We start from the raw sequence: 21590 nt of genomic DNA on the forward strand, positions 1-21590 counted from the left end.
CAGTATCAGTGGTCATCTGCATCAGTACTGTCTCATCTGTGGCAGGAACAGTGGTGGCCTGCACCAGTTCAGCCTCAGCAGATGTGCACAGCAGCAGCATTAGTGCTATTTAACTCACCAAAACCACTTGTCGCTTTATATCAAACTATTTAAAGCAACCTAGTCCTTCCTTTTGGTGTTATCTTCCAAAGGTTAACATACCTATCTCAGACACATCTCACAGTCCCTGCTGTGAGACTTTTCCATGACACCTGGAATGTTATTCTTAAGTGTCTTGAGGAAAAAAAAATGGCACTAAAAGTGAGAACAAACTGAAGGCAGAGATAACTCTAAAGTCTCTTACACTTGACTTGCAAATTGTGGTTGAAGGTTGAAGCTACATTGTCTTCTGACAACATTCGTTTAATACACACAAAGTCTGTTGGACTCGAGTGGACTCTCACACAATGTAAGTTTTATGCAAAGTAGAAAAATGGGGAAAACATCATGGAGTAAAGTAAGTTTGGAAGACTCCGGGTTAATTAGCTCTGGGCTTAAGCATCCTGATTCTGCACCATTTACCCAACCATTGTTTACACCTTTGTGTATTGTGTTATTTCACTGAGTGGAGAAAATTAGCAAGAGTATTTCTCAAACTTACTACAGCAGAGAATCCCGTTTTTAGAGTATAGGTCAGAGAGTCTGAATAGCAAGCCCATAGTGAACTTCCATCTTCAGATGATGCCTGCTGCGGCTCTCGAGGAGATCAGGCTACTTAGACTGTGAAGAGTACGGATGTGGTTACAGAAAAATAGCTCACCTTATTGGCATGTTTTAACTACAGAATCCTGGGAACTTACATACTTACAACCCATTACTTTAAAAAATACTCTGTATGTATGTTGAGAATATTTTAAATTACAGTTCAATTTACTAAAAAACAGAAAATGTTTAGATACACATTTGTAAAAATAGAAAGTTGACATACCTTATCAACTTGAGTCTGTAAACAGAAACTCCAATCAGGAAAAATGAAACATTTGATAAACGGTACTAGTCTATTCACACTAGGTGAGAAGTTTCTGTAGGATAAGCTATACTTTACTAGTTTATTCACAGTAGGTGAGAAGTTTCTGTGGGGAGTTTCTGTTAAGAAAACGGGTGTGTTATTTAGAAGTGTCTTGAGGAGCTGAGAAAATGTCTCTATGGAGAGTTCTTGCCTGTGCAAGTGTACAGATGTAAGTTAGATTCCCAGCACCGGAGGAAAAGCTGGATGTCCCGGCTCATCTTATGTCAACTTGACAGAAGCAAGTTATCTGAAGAGAGGAAACCTTAATTGAGAAAACATCTCCATAAGATCTGGATATAAGGCATTTTCATAATTAGTGATTGATGGTGGAGGGTTCAGCTATAGTGGTGGTACCACATCTAGGCTGGTGGTCCTGGTTCTATTAGAAAGCAGGCTGAGCAAGCCATGGGGAACAAGCCACTAAGCAGCACCCCTCCATGGCATCTGCATCAGCTTCTGCCTCCAGGTTTCTGCCCTGCTTGAGTTCTTGCCTCGACTTCCTTCAATGATGAACTATGATCTGGAAGTGTGAGCCAAATAACCCTTTCCACTCCAACTAGGTTTTGGTCATGGTCTTTGGTTGCAGCAATAAAAACCCTGACTAATACTGAATATGGCTGAATGTCACTATAACACCAGTGGAGATGGGGGCAGAGACGAGGGGATCACTGTGATGGTTAGCCACCCCAGTCTTAACAAAGCAGGCAAACCTAGCTCCAGGTTTCTGAACCTGGAGACAGAGACCCAACCTCAAGGAAATAAGGCAGAAGGCAACTGAGGACGACACCTCTACAAACGTGTGCATGGACACACACACACACACACACACACACACACACACACACACACGTGTACTCCACTCTATTCACACATATACACACAAAGAAGTGATTTTGAAATAATGAAGTGACTTATTTATAGCTCTTGGTTGCTACCTTTTGAATGTTCAGGATAGTTCTTCTAGGATTTTTCATTTAATTTCATACAACATACTAATAGACAATATTGTCCACAATTATGGTCATTTTAGGAGCTGACCCTCCTAGTAATAGCGAGAAGTTGGTATCAGTGACCTCTGTTCATAATAAAAGCAATTTAGTCATGACTATAGTGACTCACTGCTGTAATGTCAGGTCTTGGGGGGCAGAGGCAGGAAGAATGTCATGTTTGAGGCTTGTGTAGGTCATTTGATCTACAGGATCAAGGCAGTTTTTACCACAGAGACATCTTTGCTCAAGTACACTATTGCAGCATCTTTCACAATAGGGGCTCACAGTTTAGTGGCATACTCTTGGTGTGACATATATATGTTCAAAGTACAAAGATGCATGTAACAAATTACCAGAAGTTTGAGTGAAAAGAATGGCTAGTATGTACACATTCTCAACTTAAAAATCTCAAAACAGAAGCATGGCAGTCTATCTTTTTAGCATCACTTCATACTTGTATCTCTAGAAATACAATGGTATTTCTTTGGTAGAAAACGAATGAAGCACGGAGACCATCCTGACCTGAGTCTCCTGTACATATCAGCTGCATTATCCTCTGTTAGTAAAGGAGTCCTGGAGCTCCCATCCCCCATCCCCCATCCCCTCCTTTCTCTTTTCATTTATTTTGTCATGGTTTAGAAACACTGGGTTTACCAGGCTTTTATGTTACATGCCCTTAGACCCACCACTGGGACATTGAATAGTCCCTCTCCTGTCCTCTCCTTTCCTCCCCTCCCCTCGCCCATCTCCTCCCCTCCCCTCCCCTCCCCTCGTCTCCCTCAGTGAAACCACTATCCTCCTGTTCCAAGGAAAAGGGAACCTGGCTAACAGATTCTCTACTTCTGTTGTATAAAGAAGTCCTATTTCAACCAACTATGTCTCAGTTTCTAGTGTGTCTGCATCTTTTGGAAAGATGTTTGTTGCCTGTCTTATGCACATATCCTTTGATTAATTATTTTAATAGTTAAAATAAATGGCATTGAGCATTAGATTTCATTTTCAAGACATTGGCCATGTATTTAAGAAAAATATAGAAGCAATTTGCAGTATCAAGTTCATATAAACCAAGCCGTGTCTCTGATGCACTATGATTTTTCTTCTTTGTAAAGGATACTATGAGGAGGTATATAACAACCTGTATGCTCTGGCCTGTTATTTCGATAATTCTGAAGACAAGTGGGTGAGGAATCACTTCTACGAACGGTGTTTTAATATTGCTCAGCTGATCAAAGCTGACGGCGGGAAGAAAGAGGCAGAGGCCGAGTCACACATGGGACTTCTTTTCGAGGAAGAGGGTGAGTCAGCCTTCTCTGGGGATGTTTGGGGGGCTCCCAAGACCAAACCAAGGTGAAAGTTAAGAAAAGGCCCTGAATGTAAGGAGGCTTTACTGCAGTCAGAAAGCCAGAGGGAGTAGCCAGAGTCTGCTTCAGTGTTCCATGATGACGAATCCTCCGCACACAAGTCTTTGCTGGCCCCTGAAGAAGTCAGCTATCTTCCTTAATCATGCCCACATCTGATCCGCACCCTCTATCTCCTTTCTCAGGTCGCATGCTGTATCACGTTTATATTTGTGGTGCGTTGTTATTGTTGTTGTTGTTGTTGTTGTTGTTGTCATCGTCGTCGTTGTTGTTATTTTCATACCAGCCCTCTTTGTCTATTTTATAATAGAATTTTCACTCACAGAACTGTTTAGAAAAATGAAAGCTCCCTTTGTGAGTTTCCTAGTGCTGCTGCTGCTGCTGCTCCTCCCTCTGTCCCTCCCTCCCTCCCTCCCTCCCTCCCTCCCTCCCTCAAATGAAAGGATAAAAACTGCACATATCCGATTCTGCCTTGCTATGGTTTTACAATAAGTACTGAAGGGAATGCTTCTTTAAACAAAACTTTGTATTTAATGTTATAATAAGACAACCCCAAATCAAACCCCAAAAGCAAAATAGTCAAGAACATTTAGTATGATGGCTGATCAAGGGCTTCACATGGAGAGCAAGGAGGTGCATGAAACAGTGTGTGCAGATAAAATCAAAAAGTGTGTAGGGGAAGATGAAAATATTTTATGAACCTGCTATTTCAGAACTCAGGCTCAGGTTCTGTGGGAAGGTGGTCAAACTGAAAAAAGAAATGTGTATATATATATATACACACATATACACACACACACACACACACACACACACACACACGTATATACCCACTGTCTAATGGCCACTGTCTGGTGACCACTGCGTGATGGCCAGTGAGTGATTGTGATTGTCGATACATATATATCTATATATTTGATATAGATCAATATATAATGATATATACATATATAATTGATACATATAAACTTTGTGACTAGGATGACGTGTGACTTTGGAACAAAATTAAATTAAGAATTAGTTTTTGTATTCCGGAAAGCTACAGCAAAGTTGGGTTGTATCCTAAGACATGGAAGATACTACAGTGTGATCAGGGGCCATGAAATGCCAACAGCACAGGGATGCTGGACAATGTCGGCTTGTGCTGGGAGATCCTGAGGACTATATTCAAGGGATGCACGATGAAGTTGAGAGGTATTGCTAGGATTTAGATATTGCTGGCATTTAGACGTGTAAAAATAACAGCACCATGCTCTGAAAGAGGAGCCGCAGCCACATGAGAAGCAGGAGGGACGTCTTGCTCTGAGTGGAAATCGCAGTGGAAAGGAGAGGCAGAAATGGCAGCCCTCATAGTCAGAAGGCGAGCCTCTGTACATCCAGACAAGGAAAGGCATTCAAGTCCACCTGAGATGCCAACTGTGGGAGGGAGGGGTGTGGCTAAAAAGCTGCCATGGTGATATAGCTCAGAAGAAGCAGATAAAGGTACTTAAGAGAATGTAAAATCCATTACAATTACAGTTTATAGTATCTCAAAACTAGAGGGCTAGTTAAATAAGCAACTCTCTGCCACAGACTACCATGCGGTCACGAACTTGCAACTGAGCAAAATCCATTCAGAAATCAATGTATCAGTACACTTATCAATACTGATCTAGAGCCTCATGCCCAGGGCAACACAGTGAAGGAGATCAAGTCCTGGTAATCATGAAGCCCAACTGTTCTAGGTGTACAGTCCAGTGTGTAGAGTAATTCACATCATTGAGTGACCAGTCCCCAGCCCTTTGTCTTGCTGAATAGAAGCTCTGTGCTCACCCATACTCCCTCCTCCCGGGTTACAGAATCTCTGTTCACCATGTGTATGCATTACGAACTTTATTGTTTTATTCGGTCATTCATTCATTCATTCATACCACAAGTCTTGGGAATGTTCCAAACCCTATATAAAGCAGCCATAGCACTGTGGTTGGTCATCTCATTGATGACAGACATAGGGCTGGGCCAAGGTGAGTGTGGGGCATGTGAGCTCAGCAGAACTGCTGCAAGGTAACATTTTCAGGTCTCTGGGTCGCTTGCACTCAGATCTCTCAGCCTAGATCACCGTAAAACATACTATGTCTGCAGTAAAGTTAATGTCTGTCTTTGAAATAGTTTAAGGTCTTTGCTGCCGTTGAAGCCATGTTGAAGCTGGAGTGTGTTGGTTTGTTTCAGAACTACCTGTTCCCAGATCTAAAAGCATGGGATCTGTTTCCTTCATACCCTTGAACACTGCTTGACCCCCAGAATCACATTTCAGTTGTAGCAGGAGTAAACGAGCAAGCCAGCCTCGGTGCTAATTCTAGTGACTGCGCGCTTGGTGACCGAGAGAACTATCTGCGGCTTCTGCAGCCTGGGATAGAATTTTCACCAGAAAAGCAAACTCACATGGTGAGTTTAGTTTTCTAGCTGTTTTACACACAGCTAGAATGGAGGGGCTCACCCAGCTCTAGGGTCCCTTCCACTCATCTGATCTGATTGGTCCCGACAGGCAAATGGAGGCCCCACAGCAACATCTAGGCAGCAGCTGGGCTCCGGGGCAGGTGGCAGCTTCCTGATTCCATGGGTGCCCCATTCAGGTTTAAAGAGGATGTTAGCCGGCAGATGGCAATGGGCAGCTTGTCAGGGCCCAACCAAGCAGGCTGTGGCTCAGGGCAGGGCTCCAGCTCCCTCAGGGAACCATAGAGCAAATGAGGAACAAAAGCAGATGCCATTGTCAGAGACTGGGCACATGGTTGCGGTGAAGGGTAATATGCAGCCCACAGGCACAAATGTGACCAGTTCTCACCTAGAGACTCTTGGCCAAGTCAAGCAGAGAGTCTCAAGTCCCCACTCTGCTAAGGGTGGCTGAAGTCTATAGTGTGCCCTGGGTTCCTTTGGCTCAAGGGCAGACAGGCTCATTCTTCAGTGTTAAGTATCTGCAGTGTTATGACAGTATCAGTTGGCATGGAGGGATCAGGCACTAATTCCTATAGCAAGTCACTGGCCACAGCTTCTTTTAGAATTATGATCTTATTTATAAGGGTCTTATGCAGCCAGTGTGCAGGGGCAAGGAGCATTCACATTGCATCTGGGCATTGCAGAAAGAACCCAGATCCCGGAGCAACAGGAGATGTGCTCGTTGATTCTGGAGTGGATCTTGGAGGGCTAGGTGAACCCTGAGTCAGACCTGGGAGAACACATGACCAGAGGGAAGTGCCAGCTGAGCTGAGGCCAAGACACTGCCATCTTTAGCCCTCAATTCTTCCAGTGACTGGGAGACTTTGGAAGAAAGAGAGACACACCATCATGGCTCACTTCAGTTCAAGTCCTAGAATTGATCGCTAACTGTCATTCTGATGGATGGATAGTGTCTCAGTGCCAGTTATCTGAAAACCAGACATTTCCAGGACCATCATGACAACACACTAGGATGACCACCAGCTTGTTCCTGTCTCATCCAGGAACAGAAGGAAGATCTGTCAGTAGTGGTAGGGAAGGGCTTGCTGCTAAGAGATTGTATTTTTACCATTTTATTTTCATGGAGAAGAAGTAGAATTTCATTCTAACTTATCCTTGTCTGCTGATGCTGAGGGATCTGTCATCTTCCCCTACCTCATCCTCTATCTATTTTTCTTAAATGTGTGTGTGTGTGTTTGGGGGATATACATATGTGTGTGCACATGCATGTGGAGGCCAGAGGTCAACCCTCAGTGGTGTTCCTCAGGTTCCTTCCACTGGGTTTTGAAGACAGTGTCTCTCATTGACTTGGAACTTTAGGCACCAATGACCAGCCACAAAAACTGGGATCTGCCTGTCTCTGGTTCCACCATGCTAAGATTACAAGATTGTACCACTCTACTCAGCTTTGTGTGTGTGTGTGTGTGTGTGTGTGTGTGTGTGTGTGTGTGTGTGTGTGTGTGTTGGGGAGGGAGGCTTGTGTATGTGCACATGCATTTGTGTCTGAGCTGGATGTCAAGTATTCACGTGGACTATTCTTGAACCCAGAACTTATCAATCCAGTGAGTCTAGTCAGCTGTCTAACCCCAAGGATACCCTGCCTCTGACTCCCAAACACTGGGTTTAGAGAGGGGCCCGCATGGCTGCCAGACATTTACATGAGTGCTGGGAATCTAAATTTTCATTTTTTTGACTTGAGTGGCAGTGAGTTTACTCATTGAGCTATCTCCCCAGAACCCAGGGCCGACATTTTTTACATGGGATCAAAGTCAGATCCTCAAGCTGGTCTGACAAACACTGCACTGACTGAGCCACCTCTCAGCTTCCCATTCCTTAATGAGCATGGGGAATATCCCCAACTGTAACTTTTTTATCATGAATTTTATTAGGGGCAGTGTGGCTCCACTTCCTGTCATTAAAGTACCTATCACACCCTAGGTAACTTCTGTCAGTCAGGCAGTCTGCCAATCAGTCCTAGGTAACGTCCATCTTCCTTCCTTCATCCCTTCCTTCCTTCCTTCCTTCCTTCCTTCCTTCCTTCCTTCCTTCCTTCCTTCCTTCCTTCCTTCTTCCCTTCCTTTATCTTCTTCCCTCTCTCCCTGCTTCTTTCTCACCTTCCATCCCTCCTCGCCTCTCTTCTCTTCTCTCCCTCCCCATTCTCTCTCTCTCCTCCTCTTCCACTCTTTCTCCACTCCCTCTCTTCCCTTTTCTCTCACACACACAAAAAACTCCATTGTGAGCCTAACCTCCTGCTCATTAGTGCTAAGAGTCATAGACATCTGAAGGCTAGTCACAACATTATACATGGCCACTTGTCACTCCAAATTGGATAATTTAGCTAATGCTACTTTGGACTTCCTGCAAAGGAGTGTTGTGTGTTCCTGAGTAGATGATTAGATTGCTAGGACAGTTGTCATGCTAGCAGGAGACAGTGGGTAAACTATTCTGGCAACAGCTTAATACTGCTACATCCCTCAGAGAGGGGCTTCATTGAGTCAGGAAGAACAGCGCATGCTCAGGCCCCTCTATTTTATAGGCTAGGAAGTGTCTATTTTATAGATTCAGGAAGTGTCATTACCTTCCTGATATGATCAGGACCCAACACAACAGCAACTGGACATAGCAGATCCTTGCCAGCCAGCCTAGAATTCGGGATTTATGCAACCCTACCCCTACTTCCTGCATGACTGGAGGTGGCAGGAGAACTGGGGACGGGGGCTGGGGCAGAGATTGTGCTTTCAGTCCTGGGGAATACATCTAGATAGCAAGACTTCACCATGGAGGCTTTCAGAGGTTGGAAAACATCAGCCTCTCCTTGCCATGAGAGAATGACAGGGTAATTTTTGAAGAGCAATTACCCCCCAGACCCACCTAATAGCTTTTCAAGGAGTTTCCAAAGGACCATGCCTTTCTGAGAAGCCAGGCTACAGGGTTAAATCTTCGTACCCTAGATCTGGGGATTCTGCATAAGGACTATTCTCCTTAAAGAGAGTGATTGACTTAGTGTAACTATGCATCTGTGAGGTCTACAGCAAACTCACATAAATCCCTCAAACTACAAGAAGACAGAGATGAAGGCATCAAGAACTATGATAAAAATAGTGTCTAGGGAAAAGCATTCCATAACTGGAACTAAAGCAAAAACCAGAATTATCTCAAGAAAGCTTTATTGACCATAAAAGTATCTTAAAACTGAAATTAAAATAGCCTTCCTGCTCCAGTCAAAATTAATAAAAAGATTCATATTTTGGTAACTCCTTGGAAGTTTTTTGAATACGAGAGAGAGAGAGAGAGAGAGAGAGAGAGAGAGAGAGATCTACCTATATAAAAAGAGAGAACAGACTGCCTTTAGACAGAAAGTAAACCAGGCTCAGTTTTCTACTTCAGCAACAAATACCAGAAGACCAAAGAACAGACTGGGTAGCTTAGTGGGAAGGAAAGGAGATCCAGATGCTGTAGGCCTGAGAAGTGTGTTCAAGGGCAGAGCATACAGATTATTTCCGGGCTTTCTCACACACCCAGGGAAAAACACGTCTAGAGATCCCGGTTTAAAGGCACTAGGAACATAGCTTCCATGTACGCTGTGGTCTAGAACCAAACAGGTCAAAATGAAAAATTCAAGACAAGGGCAAGCCTCATGCATACAAACTAGCTGTAAACATTCAAACCAAGCAACTTTAAAACTACATTTACCAAAAAGAAGTTAAATGGTTCTAGTGGATGATGCATAAAAATTAAGTATAATAAAATAAAATAATTTTAATTTTCTCTTTATGATTTTCCATATTTGCCAAATGTCTGGAGGCAGAACTGATTGCTCCATGAGCTTATTTAATTTTTAACACTTAGAAGGCATACCAAAGTGCCAAATGGTTTTTAAATCTTTCTGAACAAGTATTTATGAAAAAGAGAATATAAATAAAGTACAAATGGGAAGTGTACACATTCTAACCCTGTATTAAGTCTAGAAAATAAAACAGAAGACCTTGAATGTTACTAAAATGAACGGAATCATTTGAATATGGTTGTAACTGTTCTTTGAGAATTTCAAACACGTCCAGTTTAGATCACACCCCTCCCTTTACTCACCCAAATTACCACCAGTGTGTCTTCCTCACCACTTCATAGCCTTCTCTTCCTCTTTAAAGAACGCTCTGAGTCCACCTAGTGTTACCTGTGTGTGTGGGTGGGTGTGAGCCAGTTGGCCAGCACCCACACCCTCAAAGAAAAGTAACTCTCCTCTTTCAGAAGCTGTCAGCTGACTAGAGGTCCTCAGATAGGGGTGGAGCCTCATAAGTCCCTCCCTTAAGCAGAATCACGTGGCCAGCAACGGTGTTAAGATCATGGCTCAAACTGGGGCTGAGAGGGTGGCTCGGTGGCTAAAGTGCCTGCAGTACTAGCGTGAGGGCCTGAGGTCAGAGCACCAGCACCCACGCAAAAGCTGGCTTACACAGATGTTGTAAGGCCAGCACTGGGGGAGGTAGACTGGGGGATATCTGGAATGCACTGGCCAGTTGGCACAGCTGAATTGACGAGCTTCAGTGAGAGACGCTCTCAAAAACTAAGGTGTTGATTAGTTAAAGGATCAACCAGTTCACTCAGTGTCAACCTTTGACCTCTACATGCACACATGGGCATATACCCGCCCCCACACATACACACACCCCAAATATCACAGACCAAAGGAACACAAGTCATGAGATGCAATCTTTGACACATATCCTTAGATTATGTCAGGTCTATCTTATTTTAAAATGAAATTGTATGAAAAATGTTTTTAAATGAACTATAAAGAACAGGTAGGATATATCGCTACATATTTATTTGTCTTCCATGAGAAAAACCTTTGAAACACACACACACTGCGAAAGGGTGATGAAAGAAATCCTGAATGGTGACTACGCCCTGCTCCCCTCCTTGTGCCAGGTATAAGATGGATGCAAAGGAAACAGACCTGAGAGAGTGCACTTGCTAAGACTGCTGAAAGAGATAGGTTCGACATGTCAACTTCTCTGTCATCCTGGGGATTCATTTTGTGAGATTTTTTTTTAACTTTTAAAAATTGATTTTATGTGTACATATGTTTGTCTTCGTGCATGTATGTGTACCACACGCATGCCTGGTGCCAATGGCATCTAGAAAAGTACATCAGATTCCATGGAACCTGAATTAAAGATGGTTGTGAGCCACCATATGGGGATTGGGTCCTAAACAAGACCAGCAAGTGTCCTTAACTGGTGAGGCATCTCTCGAGTGTCCAGGAATTAATCTTAACCTCCAGCCCTGCAGCCCTGCAGAGAGCATACCCCGGCTGTCCTGCTCAAAGCCACTTCCTGTGCTTCAGCACAGAGTTCAGAGGTCACACCTCCTACAGACTGAATGCAGAGATGACAAGAGTTCAAAACTCCACCAACCAGGTCTGTCATTGTCTCTCATTCTAGAAGTGAAGAGAGAAGGAAAAAGTCCCTCTCCCATGAGGCTGGAGGAGGGAATCGAAATCTCTCTAGCAGAAACAACACTGAGAGATTTGATATGCAGTTTTTAAAATGGCTTTTTAAAAGCCCAACTCAAATGCACTAAACAAAGTAGGACATATTTTAAACAAGCATAACCATGAGTTACTGCAAGTAAGTAAAGGGCATTTACAAACTTGTGAGAAACACCACTAAACGGGAACTAGAACTAAGAAACCAATTAAAAGAAAAATCATTGAATTTTACCAAATAATAAATGGGGAAAGGCCGATGCTATTTTTTAGTTTTGTAACCTGTTTGTATGTGTAGGTCTTTGTTTGAGTTTGTTTGCACCATGAAGGTGCATGCCTAGGTATGTTGTGACAAACACCCTGAAGCTAGAGTCACAGCATTCACATTGATATGGGCACTGGGAACAACAGTTGGGTCCTTTGTAAGAGTCGTCCACACTTAACCACTGAGCCATCTGTCCAGCCCCAACTTTATGTGTTTTAAAAAGTAAACCACTCAAAGACTTTACTTCCATGTTATTTTTTAAAAGTAATTTGTGGGACTGTGGAAAGAAATGAGTGTTTAAGGATGTGCCCTCTACTGACACCTGCACACATATGGTACATGTCCACAGAAACACATAAAAAAATATAAATTCTAAAATGTCAAAAACAAGAGAAGCATAAAAAAGTTAATGTAAAACTCCATCTCCACTTCTCACAAAAACGTTCTTTTTTATCCAAATGAGTAAATGAGGTGGCACATGGACTTTGTAATAGCAGGTCTTTCCGTATCCATAGAAATCAGAAAGTGAGTGCTCCAACCCCTTACTCAAGAGACAAGGATGTCAGCGCATGTGGTGATGACATATAACTTGCCTACTTTCCAAAGTTAGTAAGTAAGTGGCGTGTCAGGAGAGAATTTCAAGGTGCTGCTCAACTTAAGACTTGGATCAACTGCTTCACTGTTGAGTTTGATGCTACGTAAGAGTACAACCTGGTTATTCACTCACTATCTGTCACCTATCGCCAGTTTAAACCTCCTTGTATGGATTTTCAGGGTTTCATTGTCTAAAAAACATCTATTTTGTGTGTTTTTGTGAATATACACATGCCATGGCCCATGTGTGGAAGTTGAGGGCAGCTTAGAAGAGTTGGTTCTTCCCTTCCCACATGTGGGGCCTGGGGGTGGACCTCTAGTCATCAGAGTGGCAACTGCCTTTACTCGGTGAACCAGCTTTCCAGTCCTTCTAATTGTTTGAATTTCAAATTCACATCTGCTCTCCAAATCTTCTCAAAGCCAGTCTTTCTCTGCTATGTGATGACCATTCAATTTACACTTGGAATTCATGTTTCTGATACTTCAGCCTCACACTTTCCCACTTCAGGATTTGGGAGTGGACGTTATACTCACACACACACACACACACAAGCACGCACACAGCACCAGTTCTAATACTAGGAAAGGGCAGAGCCCACTAAGTGAGCTCCCCATCACTCTGCTTCAGTGCCCTTCTCTAGAGGCTGCCCCAGTTGAGATCTTGTATATCTGAAGGGTTTTAAATCCTCTCAACAGCGCTTACATCTCTATTAATTTTTAATAAAATGAAAGAGAAAATAAAATACCACACTAAAAACTGATATATCCTTTGCATGTCTTTTAGTTATTAAGGCTGTTTTTCTAATAAACTGGCAAATGCTATCCCATGACAAGTAAGGAATTACAATGAAATTTCTATCAATTTTGATGTGACGTCTTTGGTTATATTAAATGCTTATATTTTTACCATTTTTAAAGAGCTGAATACCATGATAATCAACTTCACTTCAAATGCTAAAGAATAAAAATAAAATTACATTTATAACAGAATATGTACTAAAATAAAAAGCCAAAGTGTTAGGAAGAGATTATTTATATGAGACACTAAGGAGTTTCTAGACGTCATTTTGTGTTCTAGATAATATTCAATTGATCACTCTCCACATAGGCGTATCGTTCGGCATTTCTAAAATGAGCCCCACATCCTTCATACACACTGAGTAGATCCCTGACATATCGCTTTTCCCTGAAGTAATATCTTCTGTTACATACAGAAGTCCTTGTAACTGTGTTATATTGGTTTTCTGGGGCTTCCATAGCAAAGTACTGCTAACTAGGTGGCCCAAATGACAGAACCGAGTGAACTCATGGTTTTAGAGATTTAGAGTCCAAAATGAAGATAAACACAGCATTTTGTTTTTTCAGGATCTTAAGAAAAGGCCTGTGTCAGGCCCTCTGGAGCCTCCCGAAGCTCTGGGCATTCCTTGGTTTGTGTCCTTGCTCTGTCTTCAATCACCCCCCGCCCCCCCTCCCCCCCGTGTGGCTGTCTTTGTGTCCAAATCCCCACCTTCTAAATACAATTCAGGCTACTGTGGTATGTCCCATCAGAACTGGACAAAGGCCATAGTCATCACTGTAATCATAGACACAGGTTAAGCACTCAGCACAATGGAAGTGTTCTTAAAAAGCACGTGTTGGAGGCTTGGTTACCAGCCTGTGGAGTGCTAGTGGGTCCTGGTGGAACCTTTAGGAAGTGAGCCTAGCAGAGGAGGTTGTCTGGGAATGTTGCAACTCTGGCCTCTTCCTCTGTATCTCTGCTTCCCGTACATGAGATAAATAGTTTGCCTACAGAAGTCCCCTCGCCTTGATGTTCTGTCAAGTCACCGAACCCAAAGCAAAGAACCAAATGAAACAGAAAGCTAGAAGAACTTCCTCAGATATTTCATCACAGTGACAAAAATCTAACACAGACCTAAAACAAATATGACTTTTCAAGTCTTGTAAAATGATGAAAATATCATCAGTGCATAGAGAAGTTATTCTGTAGCAACGTAACTGTGAGAGTGGCCAGCATCGCCAGTGACGTTTGCTGTAAGTGAGCTTTTAAAGATTTATTATTGCTTGTTACATATATGTGTGAGCTTGCGTGTACCCATGGAGGGTGAAGTGGGCACTGGATCTGTGGAGCTGGAGTTAAAGGCTATTGTTGACCACCTGACAATGGTTCTTGGAACTGAACTTGGCTCTCCTAGAAGAGCAGTAAGCGCTCTTAATTGTACAGCCATCTCTCCAGCCCTCCTTATGCCTCTCTTGATTGTCAACTTCCCTTGAGAGTAAGCAGCACCAGTGCTGCTCTGGCCCTGCTCATCATGTCACCCTTTCTAAGGTCGGCTCTGTGCCTGTCCTCTGGTGAGCCTGCCACTTAAAATCTGCCTCTGCAGGACGCAGGGTATCAGAGTAACCCCGAATCAGACCTACCACCGCAGCCCCAGCCCCAGCATCAGCATCAGCATGAGCATTTGAATTTTGAGAAAGTCTTCAGAGAAACAGTAGAGGCCGATGGCAACAGCTGGTGAAGGCACCTGCAGGACCTTGCTCTCCTGCTTGGGCACCTGCTGTTCTTGCCCTGAACATCTACCATGACATCTCCTGACACTCCATTTCTATCCTCGAATCTTCTGCTCTGATTTCAAGTGCTCCAAGGTGCTCCATGGGTCTACATAGCTGTGTTCACCCACATGGAGAGATGTTGGAATATCTCTGTGAGCTACATCTTCCACGAAGATGCTCCACTTTATATTCAAGAAGATCTTCTTTTCCTGGTAACATCACATGCATGTAGAACAGGGTAATCTTGCAGTGTGAATGACCTATGTTTGGAGCAGTTGTCCCTGCCTCAGGAGCTTGCTGGCTTTCCTGTATGTTCTTCTTGCCCCATGTTGTATTAGACAGTTGCTTACAAATGAGCCGACAGGTGGAAGCTGGGGTGAGAGAAGCAGGAATTGTTTATGATAGCTAATTGTCATGAGTTGGCATTCTCAAGAAGAGGTGTGATGTTAATGGCGGGGTTAGGAGACCTGCTTTCTAGAGAAGAACGAGATGAATGTACTGTGTGTAAATGGTGCTTAAAACCGAGCTGGAGAATAATGGCCTTAACTCTGTTAGAGGAATGAATTTTAGTGCCATATCAAATCTTGAGAGCAATTTAGCTCTAAGGCCACTCTGACACATAGGACTAACTGAACAGTTCATATCCCCTATGTGGTGTGAAAGCAGCTGGCCACTGACTTGAATCCAGAATTCCTTCTATTCCTTTCTCTGTCACACTCAACATAAATGAACATACATTGCTTATTCCAAGTGGTTTAAGGATAGAATTTGGGTTAACAGAATAAGCCAGCTATATCTGCAGCACGCAGAAGGAAGCACAGATGCTGGTATGTAAACATGCCTGCTTTCCTTCGCTTACAAGGTAGGCAATACCATTCCCATTATAAACAAGGCATAGCTGGAAAATGAGAAGTTGACACTTTCTTTTCAAAGGTTTGTTGTTGTTATTTTGGTGTGGTTTTATCTTACTGCAGTTAATGTTAATATGAGATCTAGTTTCTTAACTGATAAGTTCATACAACAGCATTGTAAACTATAGGCATAATGTTCTATAGAGTAGCTAGGACTCTTGGTCGCACATGGGTGAAGATTTGTCCCTGTTGGTTGTTCATCCACTGAGTCCCCACTTCCCCCAGCCCTGTTCTGCTTTTTGCTTCTGGAAGTTTGTCTGGTTTGATTCCTTATGTAAACAGAAGTGCAGCTTCTGGTCCTCCGTGACTGGTATCCTCTCGTGGTGTGAGGTCCTCAGGGTTCACCACGCTACAGACTCTGGGTTGCCTTCTCTTTAAGCTTGAATACCATTAACAGGCAACTAGAGCTGTGAGAACCAGGGTAGAGACCTGTGTCTTCAGCTATCAGGCTCAGTTCCTCCCTTGCCTCCACTGCCTCCCTGTGCACATGTTCAACAGAGCCTTTGCAAGGCTCCCTCAAGTTTACTTTGTCTTTGGTTTATGATTATAAAAATTATAGGAAGAAAAGGTGTCTGAAAGAGGAGAGGCCCAGGTAAAGCTAAGAATGTAAATGGTTTATCCCACTCTCCAAATCCTCTTTCATTTGCTGGCTGGTCAAACAGTCTTCTTGCCTCTGTGCTCAACTCTAACCCAGCCCCGGAATCCTGTGTATATTGGTAAATCTGCCAGGCCACTGGAGGCACTAGGGCAAACCCTCTCATTCCTCAAGCCACACTGCCCCCACCCCCCACCCCCGGGCTATCCTGACGGCACTCTACAAAAGTAGTTTGTTTGTTTGTTTGTTTTGTTTTGTTTTGTTTTGTTTTGTTTTGTTTTGTTTTTAAAGAAACAGAGCGAGAGCTCAGTGTAGGAACACTTGCTCTTGCAGAGGACCTGGGTTTGGGTCGCAGCACCCACAAGATGGTTCACAACCATTTATTAACTCCACTTCCAAGGTGGTGATGCTCTCTTTTGACCCCTGCAGGCACTGCATTTAGGTGGTGCAGATGCATACACGCAGGCAAAACACTTGCACACATAAAATAAGATAAATCTAAAAAAAAATTAAAAGTCGTTCTTCATGAAAGAAAGCTAGCTCTCTGAAAATTAGTAGAACACAGAGCCCTTCCAGAGACAGAGAGCAAAGTGGAAGAGAAAAGATTGGGAAAGCAGGTTAGTGGGAGCACGGGGTCTTGGATGGCTTCCTGCTCTGGAAAACAAGGTTTCCTGTCCTGTCCCAAAACTTGAGTGAAAATTGGGCCATTTACTCATTGTGGATGGAGTAATTCAGAACAGGGAAACTAGTCTGTGTGCGTGGATTTATAAGGCACTAAAGTGTAGGTGTGTTGACTGAATAAATGTGAAGGGAGGACACCACGTGTGCACCACAAAGGAGGAGCAAATTAGTCTCAGATGCTGGGGCAGGGTCGGGGAAGTCCAAGAAAGTCATATGTTCCATATTTGTGAGAGAGAGAGAGAAAGGGTACATGGATTCCACGTAAAAAGGTATATCACTCGAGAAAGTGTTCTGATGGTTTGACTTAGGAAAAGCTCAAACAATTAGCCCAAGACCTAATAGACTGACTTCACAGGAGAATCAGTGGCTTAAACAGTAATTTGAGTAATTGTGAAGAGCCATTCAGCACTTATTTATGTAAAAAAAAAAAAAAAAAGAAAAAGAAAAAAAGAAAAAGCAATCGTGATTCTTTGAAACACTGCTTGTGTGTATTGATGGTGATGCTGCGTAAAAATAATTGCTAAATCCACTTAAAAGTTATGTTTACAAATGACGCCCAAGAAGAATTGGACCCTAGCTTCAATAGGACTGAAATGATTTTGGAATGTAATATAACAATATACAGGCTTTTACAAGGCTGTTATGAAAACACACAGCTTGGAGGTAACCCGTATGAAATGAAGTGAATCAGACGAAACTTACATCCATTCTTACAGCTGCATAAAAACACCAACAGGTAGAGAAAAGAACAAAGCAAAAGAAACAGATTTCAAGTGATGGATGATGTCACTGTCAGTAAAATTCTGAGATTTCCCCCAAGAGTTTCAGTTCTGCTGATATGTTTTTGAACTCATCTGTTTTTTCTATACTGGTCACCCTATGTCCAGTGTTACATTTTCCTGTCCTGGGATTTTACTCACGTGTTAACACTGGTGAGAACAGCTGTGTTTGTTATTTGCTGTTAATAGGTTGTTGACAAGCACTGTAGGAGGACTGGGGGCTTTGAACGATGTCTCCATCTACATTGCCTTGAGTCAGCTTTCAGTCCTTTACAGTGACGCCTCCCCTACACACAGCTGCTGCAAGAGAAAGTGCACTTTTACCAAAGTGCAAAGGCCTTTTACCAAAGCAGTAGTCAGGAAAGCATGAAGATGCCCGAGGGCGCTGCAGGCTTCTGGAGGAGGAGCAAAAGCAAAAACAAACAAACAAACAAACAAACAAACAAACAACCCCAACCCTCTCAGAACCCCTTGCAAAGCTCCATTTAGGTTTTTCCATTACTGTAGCTGAGTCCTAGCCAAACCTGTTGCACAACTAAGCCAGTTCCTGGAGAATTTCTCTCCCTTCATTATAGTTTTGGTTTTTTGTTGGTTAAAAAAAAAAACAACGAAAGGACTTGAGATATCGTTCGGTTGTCAGAGTTCGTGCTTAGCACGTACGCAGCCCTGGGTTCAATCCCAGCCTCCAAAGACGTAAACAACTGGGTAAGTCCACATGTCTGCTTCTAAATCACGTTTAAAGGTGTGTCTTAAATATCTTCTTGAGGAAAGTTGTCCAGGAAGAGCCTCCGTTTCCAATAGGAAGAGGCCTTACAAGGCATAAAGCTCTGCAGACAAGCATTTGAAATGAGCCCTGGGGGCTGGAGTTGGGGCTCCAAAACTACAAGAGACCTTGCAGGGGCAGGCCAGACTGAGGCAGGATGGTCTGAGGCCCCTCTCTGGTATGGCTCTGACTTTACCTGACTCAAGCTCTTTCATCCCACACTTCATTTCTGCCATCAACCCCAGGAACTAATTGGAGATGTGCCTCCTGACCAAATACTGTGGAAACTCGGGCACTCTCAGGTCTGTAAGCCACGCTCAGTCACTCAAACGTTTCTAAAGAAACCAAGTGGGTTCTACTGCTGCTTCTGGACAGATTGTGACTGTCCCCTTTCTGGGTCGTCTCAGTGTATTATCCACCTACTCTGTGTACACACTCGTAAGACCTTACAGTATTTAATGAAGAGCTTCTTTTTAAGTATTGATAACCAGGAGAAAATTATACCATGTTTGATCTGTGTTAAAGAATCAAAGTCCAGGATCTTTGAATGGAACTTAGAATAAAAATGTAATTGGGTTACATCCCTGAAGTCTGATATATCTTTAAACAAGTCTGCAAATGGAACTTTATTAAAGCTTCAAATGAATTATTTCACTGCTCTCTCTCTTTTTTTAAATTCATTTTCTTCCCCTTTCTCTTTCATGTCTGTGTTACTGACATTGTAGCTTGTATTTTACCTGCCTTTTTCAGGGGGTTTTAATTATTTACTGTTTAATGCAGAGAGGAAGCCCCGCCTGGTTCAGAGGTGCTGGCTCTGCAGCAGGGTTTTCTGTTTGAAAGCTTTGCAAGGAGGCCTTGGCTGGCTGCACCAAGCCTGCAGCCACCTGTGCAGTGGATAACTGCTCTGGGCCGGTATTACCTCTGCTGCTGAGAAACACTGCCCCCAAACTGTGTCTGCGGAGGAGCGCAAATGCTTTCCAATTACTGTGTCAACAGCCTTCAATGGGACAAGGGACTCCGTTCCATATCAAAGGAAGGAAAAGAGGGAAGGGGAGGGAGGGGAGTAGAGCAGAGGAAAGGGGAGGAAAAGGAGGGGGAACCTAACAATAGGCAAATAAATTAAAAGGCAGACACCAAGCCCCAAAGTTACTGAGCTCCTGGAAGTGCAGCTGTCAGCGCGGGGCTGAGACCCTCTCCTCAGCAAGAGCTGCAGCTAAACTGAGTCAGGCTGGTGTTGCCTAACAGAGCTCAGCAGGCACCTGCGAAAGGGGGGATTGTAACCTGAGGTCAAGAAATCAATGGCTCTAGCTTACATATGTAGCAGAGGATGGCCTAGGGGAATGCCAGGCCAGGAAGCAGGAATGGTGGATTGGTGAGCAGGGGGAGGGGCAAAGGGATGGGGAGGGGTTTCGGAGGGGAAGCTAGGAAAGGGGATAACATTTGAAATGTAAATAAAGGAAATACCCAATAAAACAATAAAACTATTGGTTAAATTTTAAAAAGAAAGAAAGGAAGAAAGAAAGAAAGAAAGAAAGAAAGGAAAGGAAAGGAAAGGAAAGGAAAGGAAAGGAAAGGAAAGGAAAGGAAAGGAAAGGAAAGGAAAGGAAAGGAAAGGAAAGGAAAGGAAAGGGAAAAGGGGGGAAAGGGAAAAAAGGGAAGGGAAAGGAAAAGGAAAAGGAAAAGGAAAAGGAAAGGAAAGGAAAGGAAAGGAAAGGAAAAGAAAGGGGGAAAAGGGAAAAAGGAAAAAAGGAAAAAAGGAAAGGAAAAGGAAAAGGAAAAGGAAAAGGAAAAGGAAAGGAAAGGAAAGGAAAGGAAAGGAAAGGAAAGGAAAGGAAAAAGAAATGAAGCCTGTGGCGCCTTCCACAAGGGCCTTGCCCAGGAGCTGCAAGCAGGACAGTCCCAAAGGCTGGTACTGTAGCCCTAAGGTGTGGGCACACCGCTGCTAATGCTTCAGGGTCAGATGAGGACATGGGGAGAGAGGGGAGGAGAGGGAGAGATGGAGACAGACAGAGAGAGAGGGGGAGGGAAGGAGAGAAGGAGGGAGAGAAGGGCAGGAAGCAGGTAAGAAGAGAACATGTCATGAGAATCCTGTCTGGCAACTACTAAGTGTTCAACCAATGTGGTTCATGTCCCTCCTGCTCCCCTAAGCAGAACACTTTCAGCCGGTTAGGGGCTCTCCCTGTGTAAGATCCCAAATACCATGTTCACTGTCCACCTAAGTGAAGATGTGGAGGAGAAAAGGCGCCCTCTCTCCTCACCCACGTGTTGATTGTCGATAGTGAGTCTTGCAGACAGTCGTCCGCATCTTTCTCTTTGCTCATATGAGCATACTCAAATGAGGCAGAATGCGCTTCATTTAAAATCATGAGTGACGTGGATGGCTGTGGATTGCGTAAGGGTGATGCTGTGCTAACTGTGAAATGCTTCTCATTCGTGCCAAGGTCAGGACTGGGCCTTGATCTGCACCCAGCAGGATTTTTACTTGGGATGTTTGGGTACTTGCACATGTAGGGCAGCGACTGATACAGTGCTAGCCCAGTATTCACAAATTATTGGGTTAAATTCCTAGTTTTTTTAAACTTAAATATTACAGTAGGAACTTTTAAATAAAGTAAAAGCATGAAAGTAAAATAATTATATGAAGAAAATTTGAAATCCTACAAGTTTTATTAATGAGGAACATGACTTTTATGTGTATAAATTCAACAAAGGCTTACCTTTGTTTTTGAGATGGAGTCTCATGTAACCCAGGCTGGCCTCAAACGCACTATATAGCTAAGGATGACCTTGAACTCCATCCTCCCACTTCTACCTCTCAAGGGCTAGGGTTCCAGCTTGCTCCACTACATCAGGGTTTTTGAACCTAGTGTTTTACATATTTTTTTTTAATTTTTGAGACAATCTGATATCTGCAGCTTTATATATGATTAAGAGCAAAGAAAATTTATCACTCAGACTTCTTATAGCTGTGACAAGCAGTTCAAAGAGGTATGGATTTGTCTCCTGTCATGGCTGAAGAAGTTTCTCTACTTTGGACCTGAGGTGAGATTGGACCTCATGCTAGAGAAGGAGGAGAGGAGCAGAGTTGCTCGCTTCAAGA

The 21590-nt window shown here is 43.3% G+C and overlaps 1 protein-coding gene across 5 annotated transcripts in view; it reads left to right on the plus strand.

Annotated features, from left to right (window-relative positions):
* The window catches only part of Ttc29 (tetratricopeptide repeat domain 29), a 181045-nt gene that overhangs the window by 35295 nt on the left and 124160 nt on the right, over nt 1–21590 (plus strand). For all 5 annotated transcript variants that reach the window (XM_011248517.3, XM_011248518.3, XM_011248516.3 and 2 more), the window contains exon 7: nt 3147–3332. In XM_011248517.3, coding sequence (XP_011246819.1) covers nt 3147–3332 — 186 coding nt within the window. The remainder of the gene's footprint in view (nt 1–3146; nt 3333–21590) is intronic.

Source organism: Mus musculus, chromosome 8, assembly GCF_000001635.26.
Source record: "Mus musculus strain C57BL/6J chromosome 8, GRCm38.p6 C57BL/6J".
NCBI classification, from domain to species: Eukaryota; Metazoa; Chordata; class Mammalia; order Rodentia; family Muridae; genus Mus; species Mus musculus.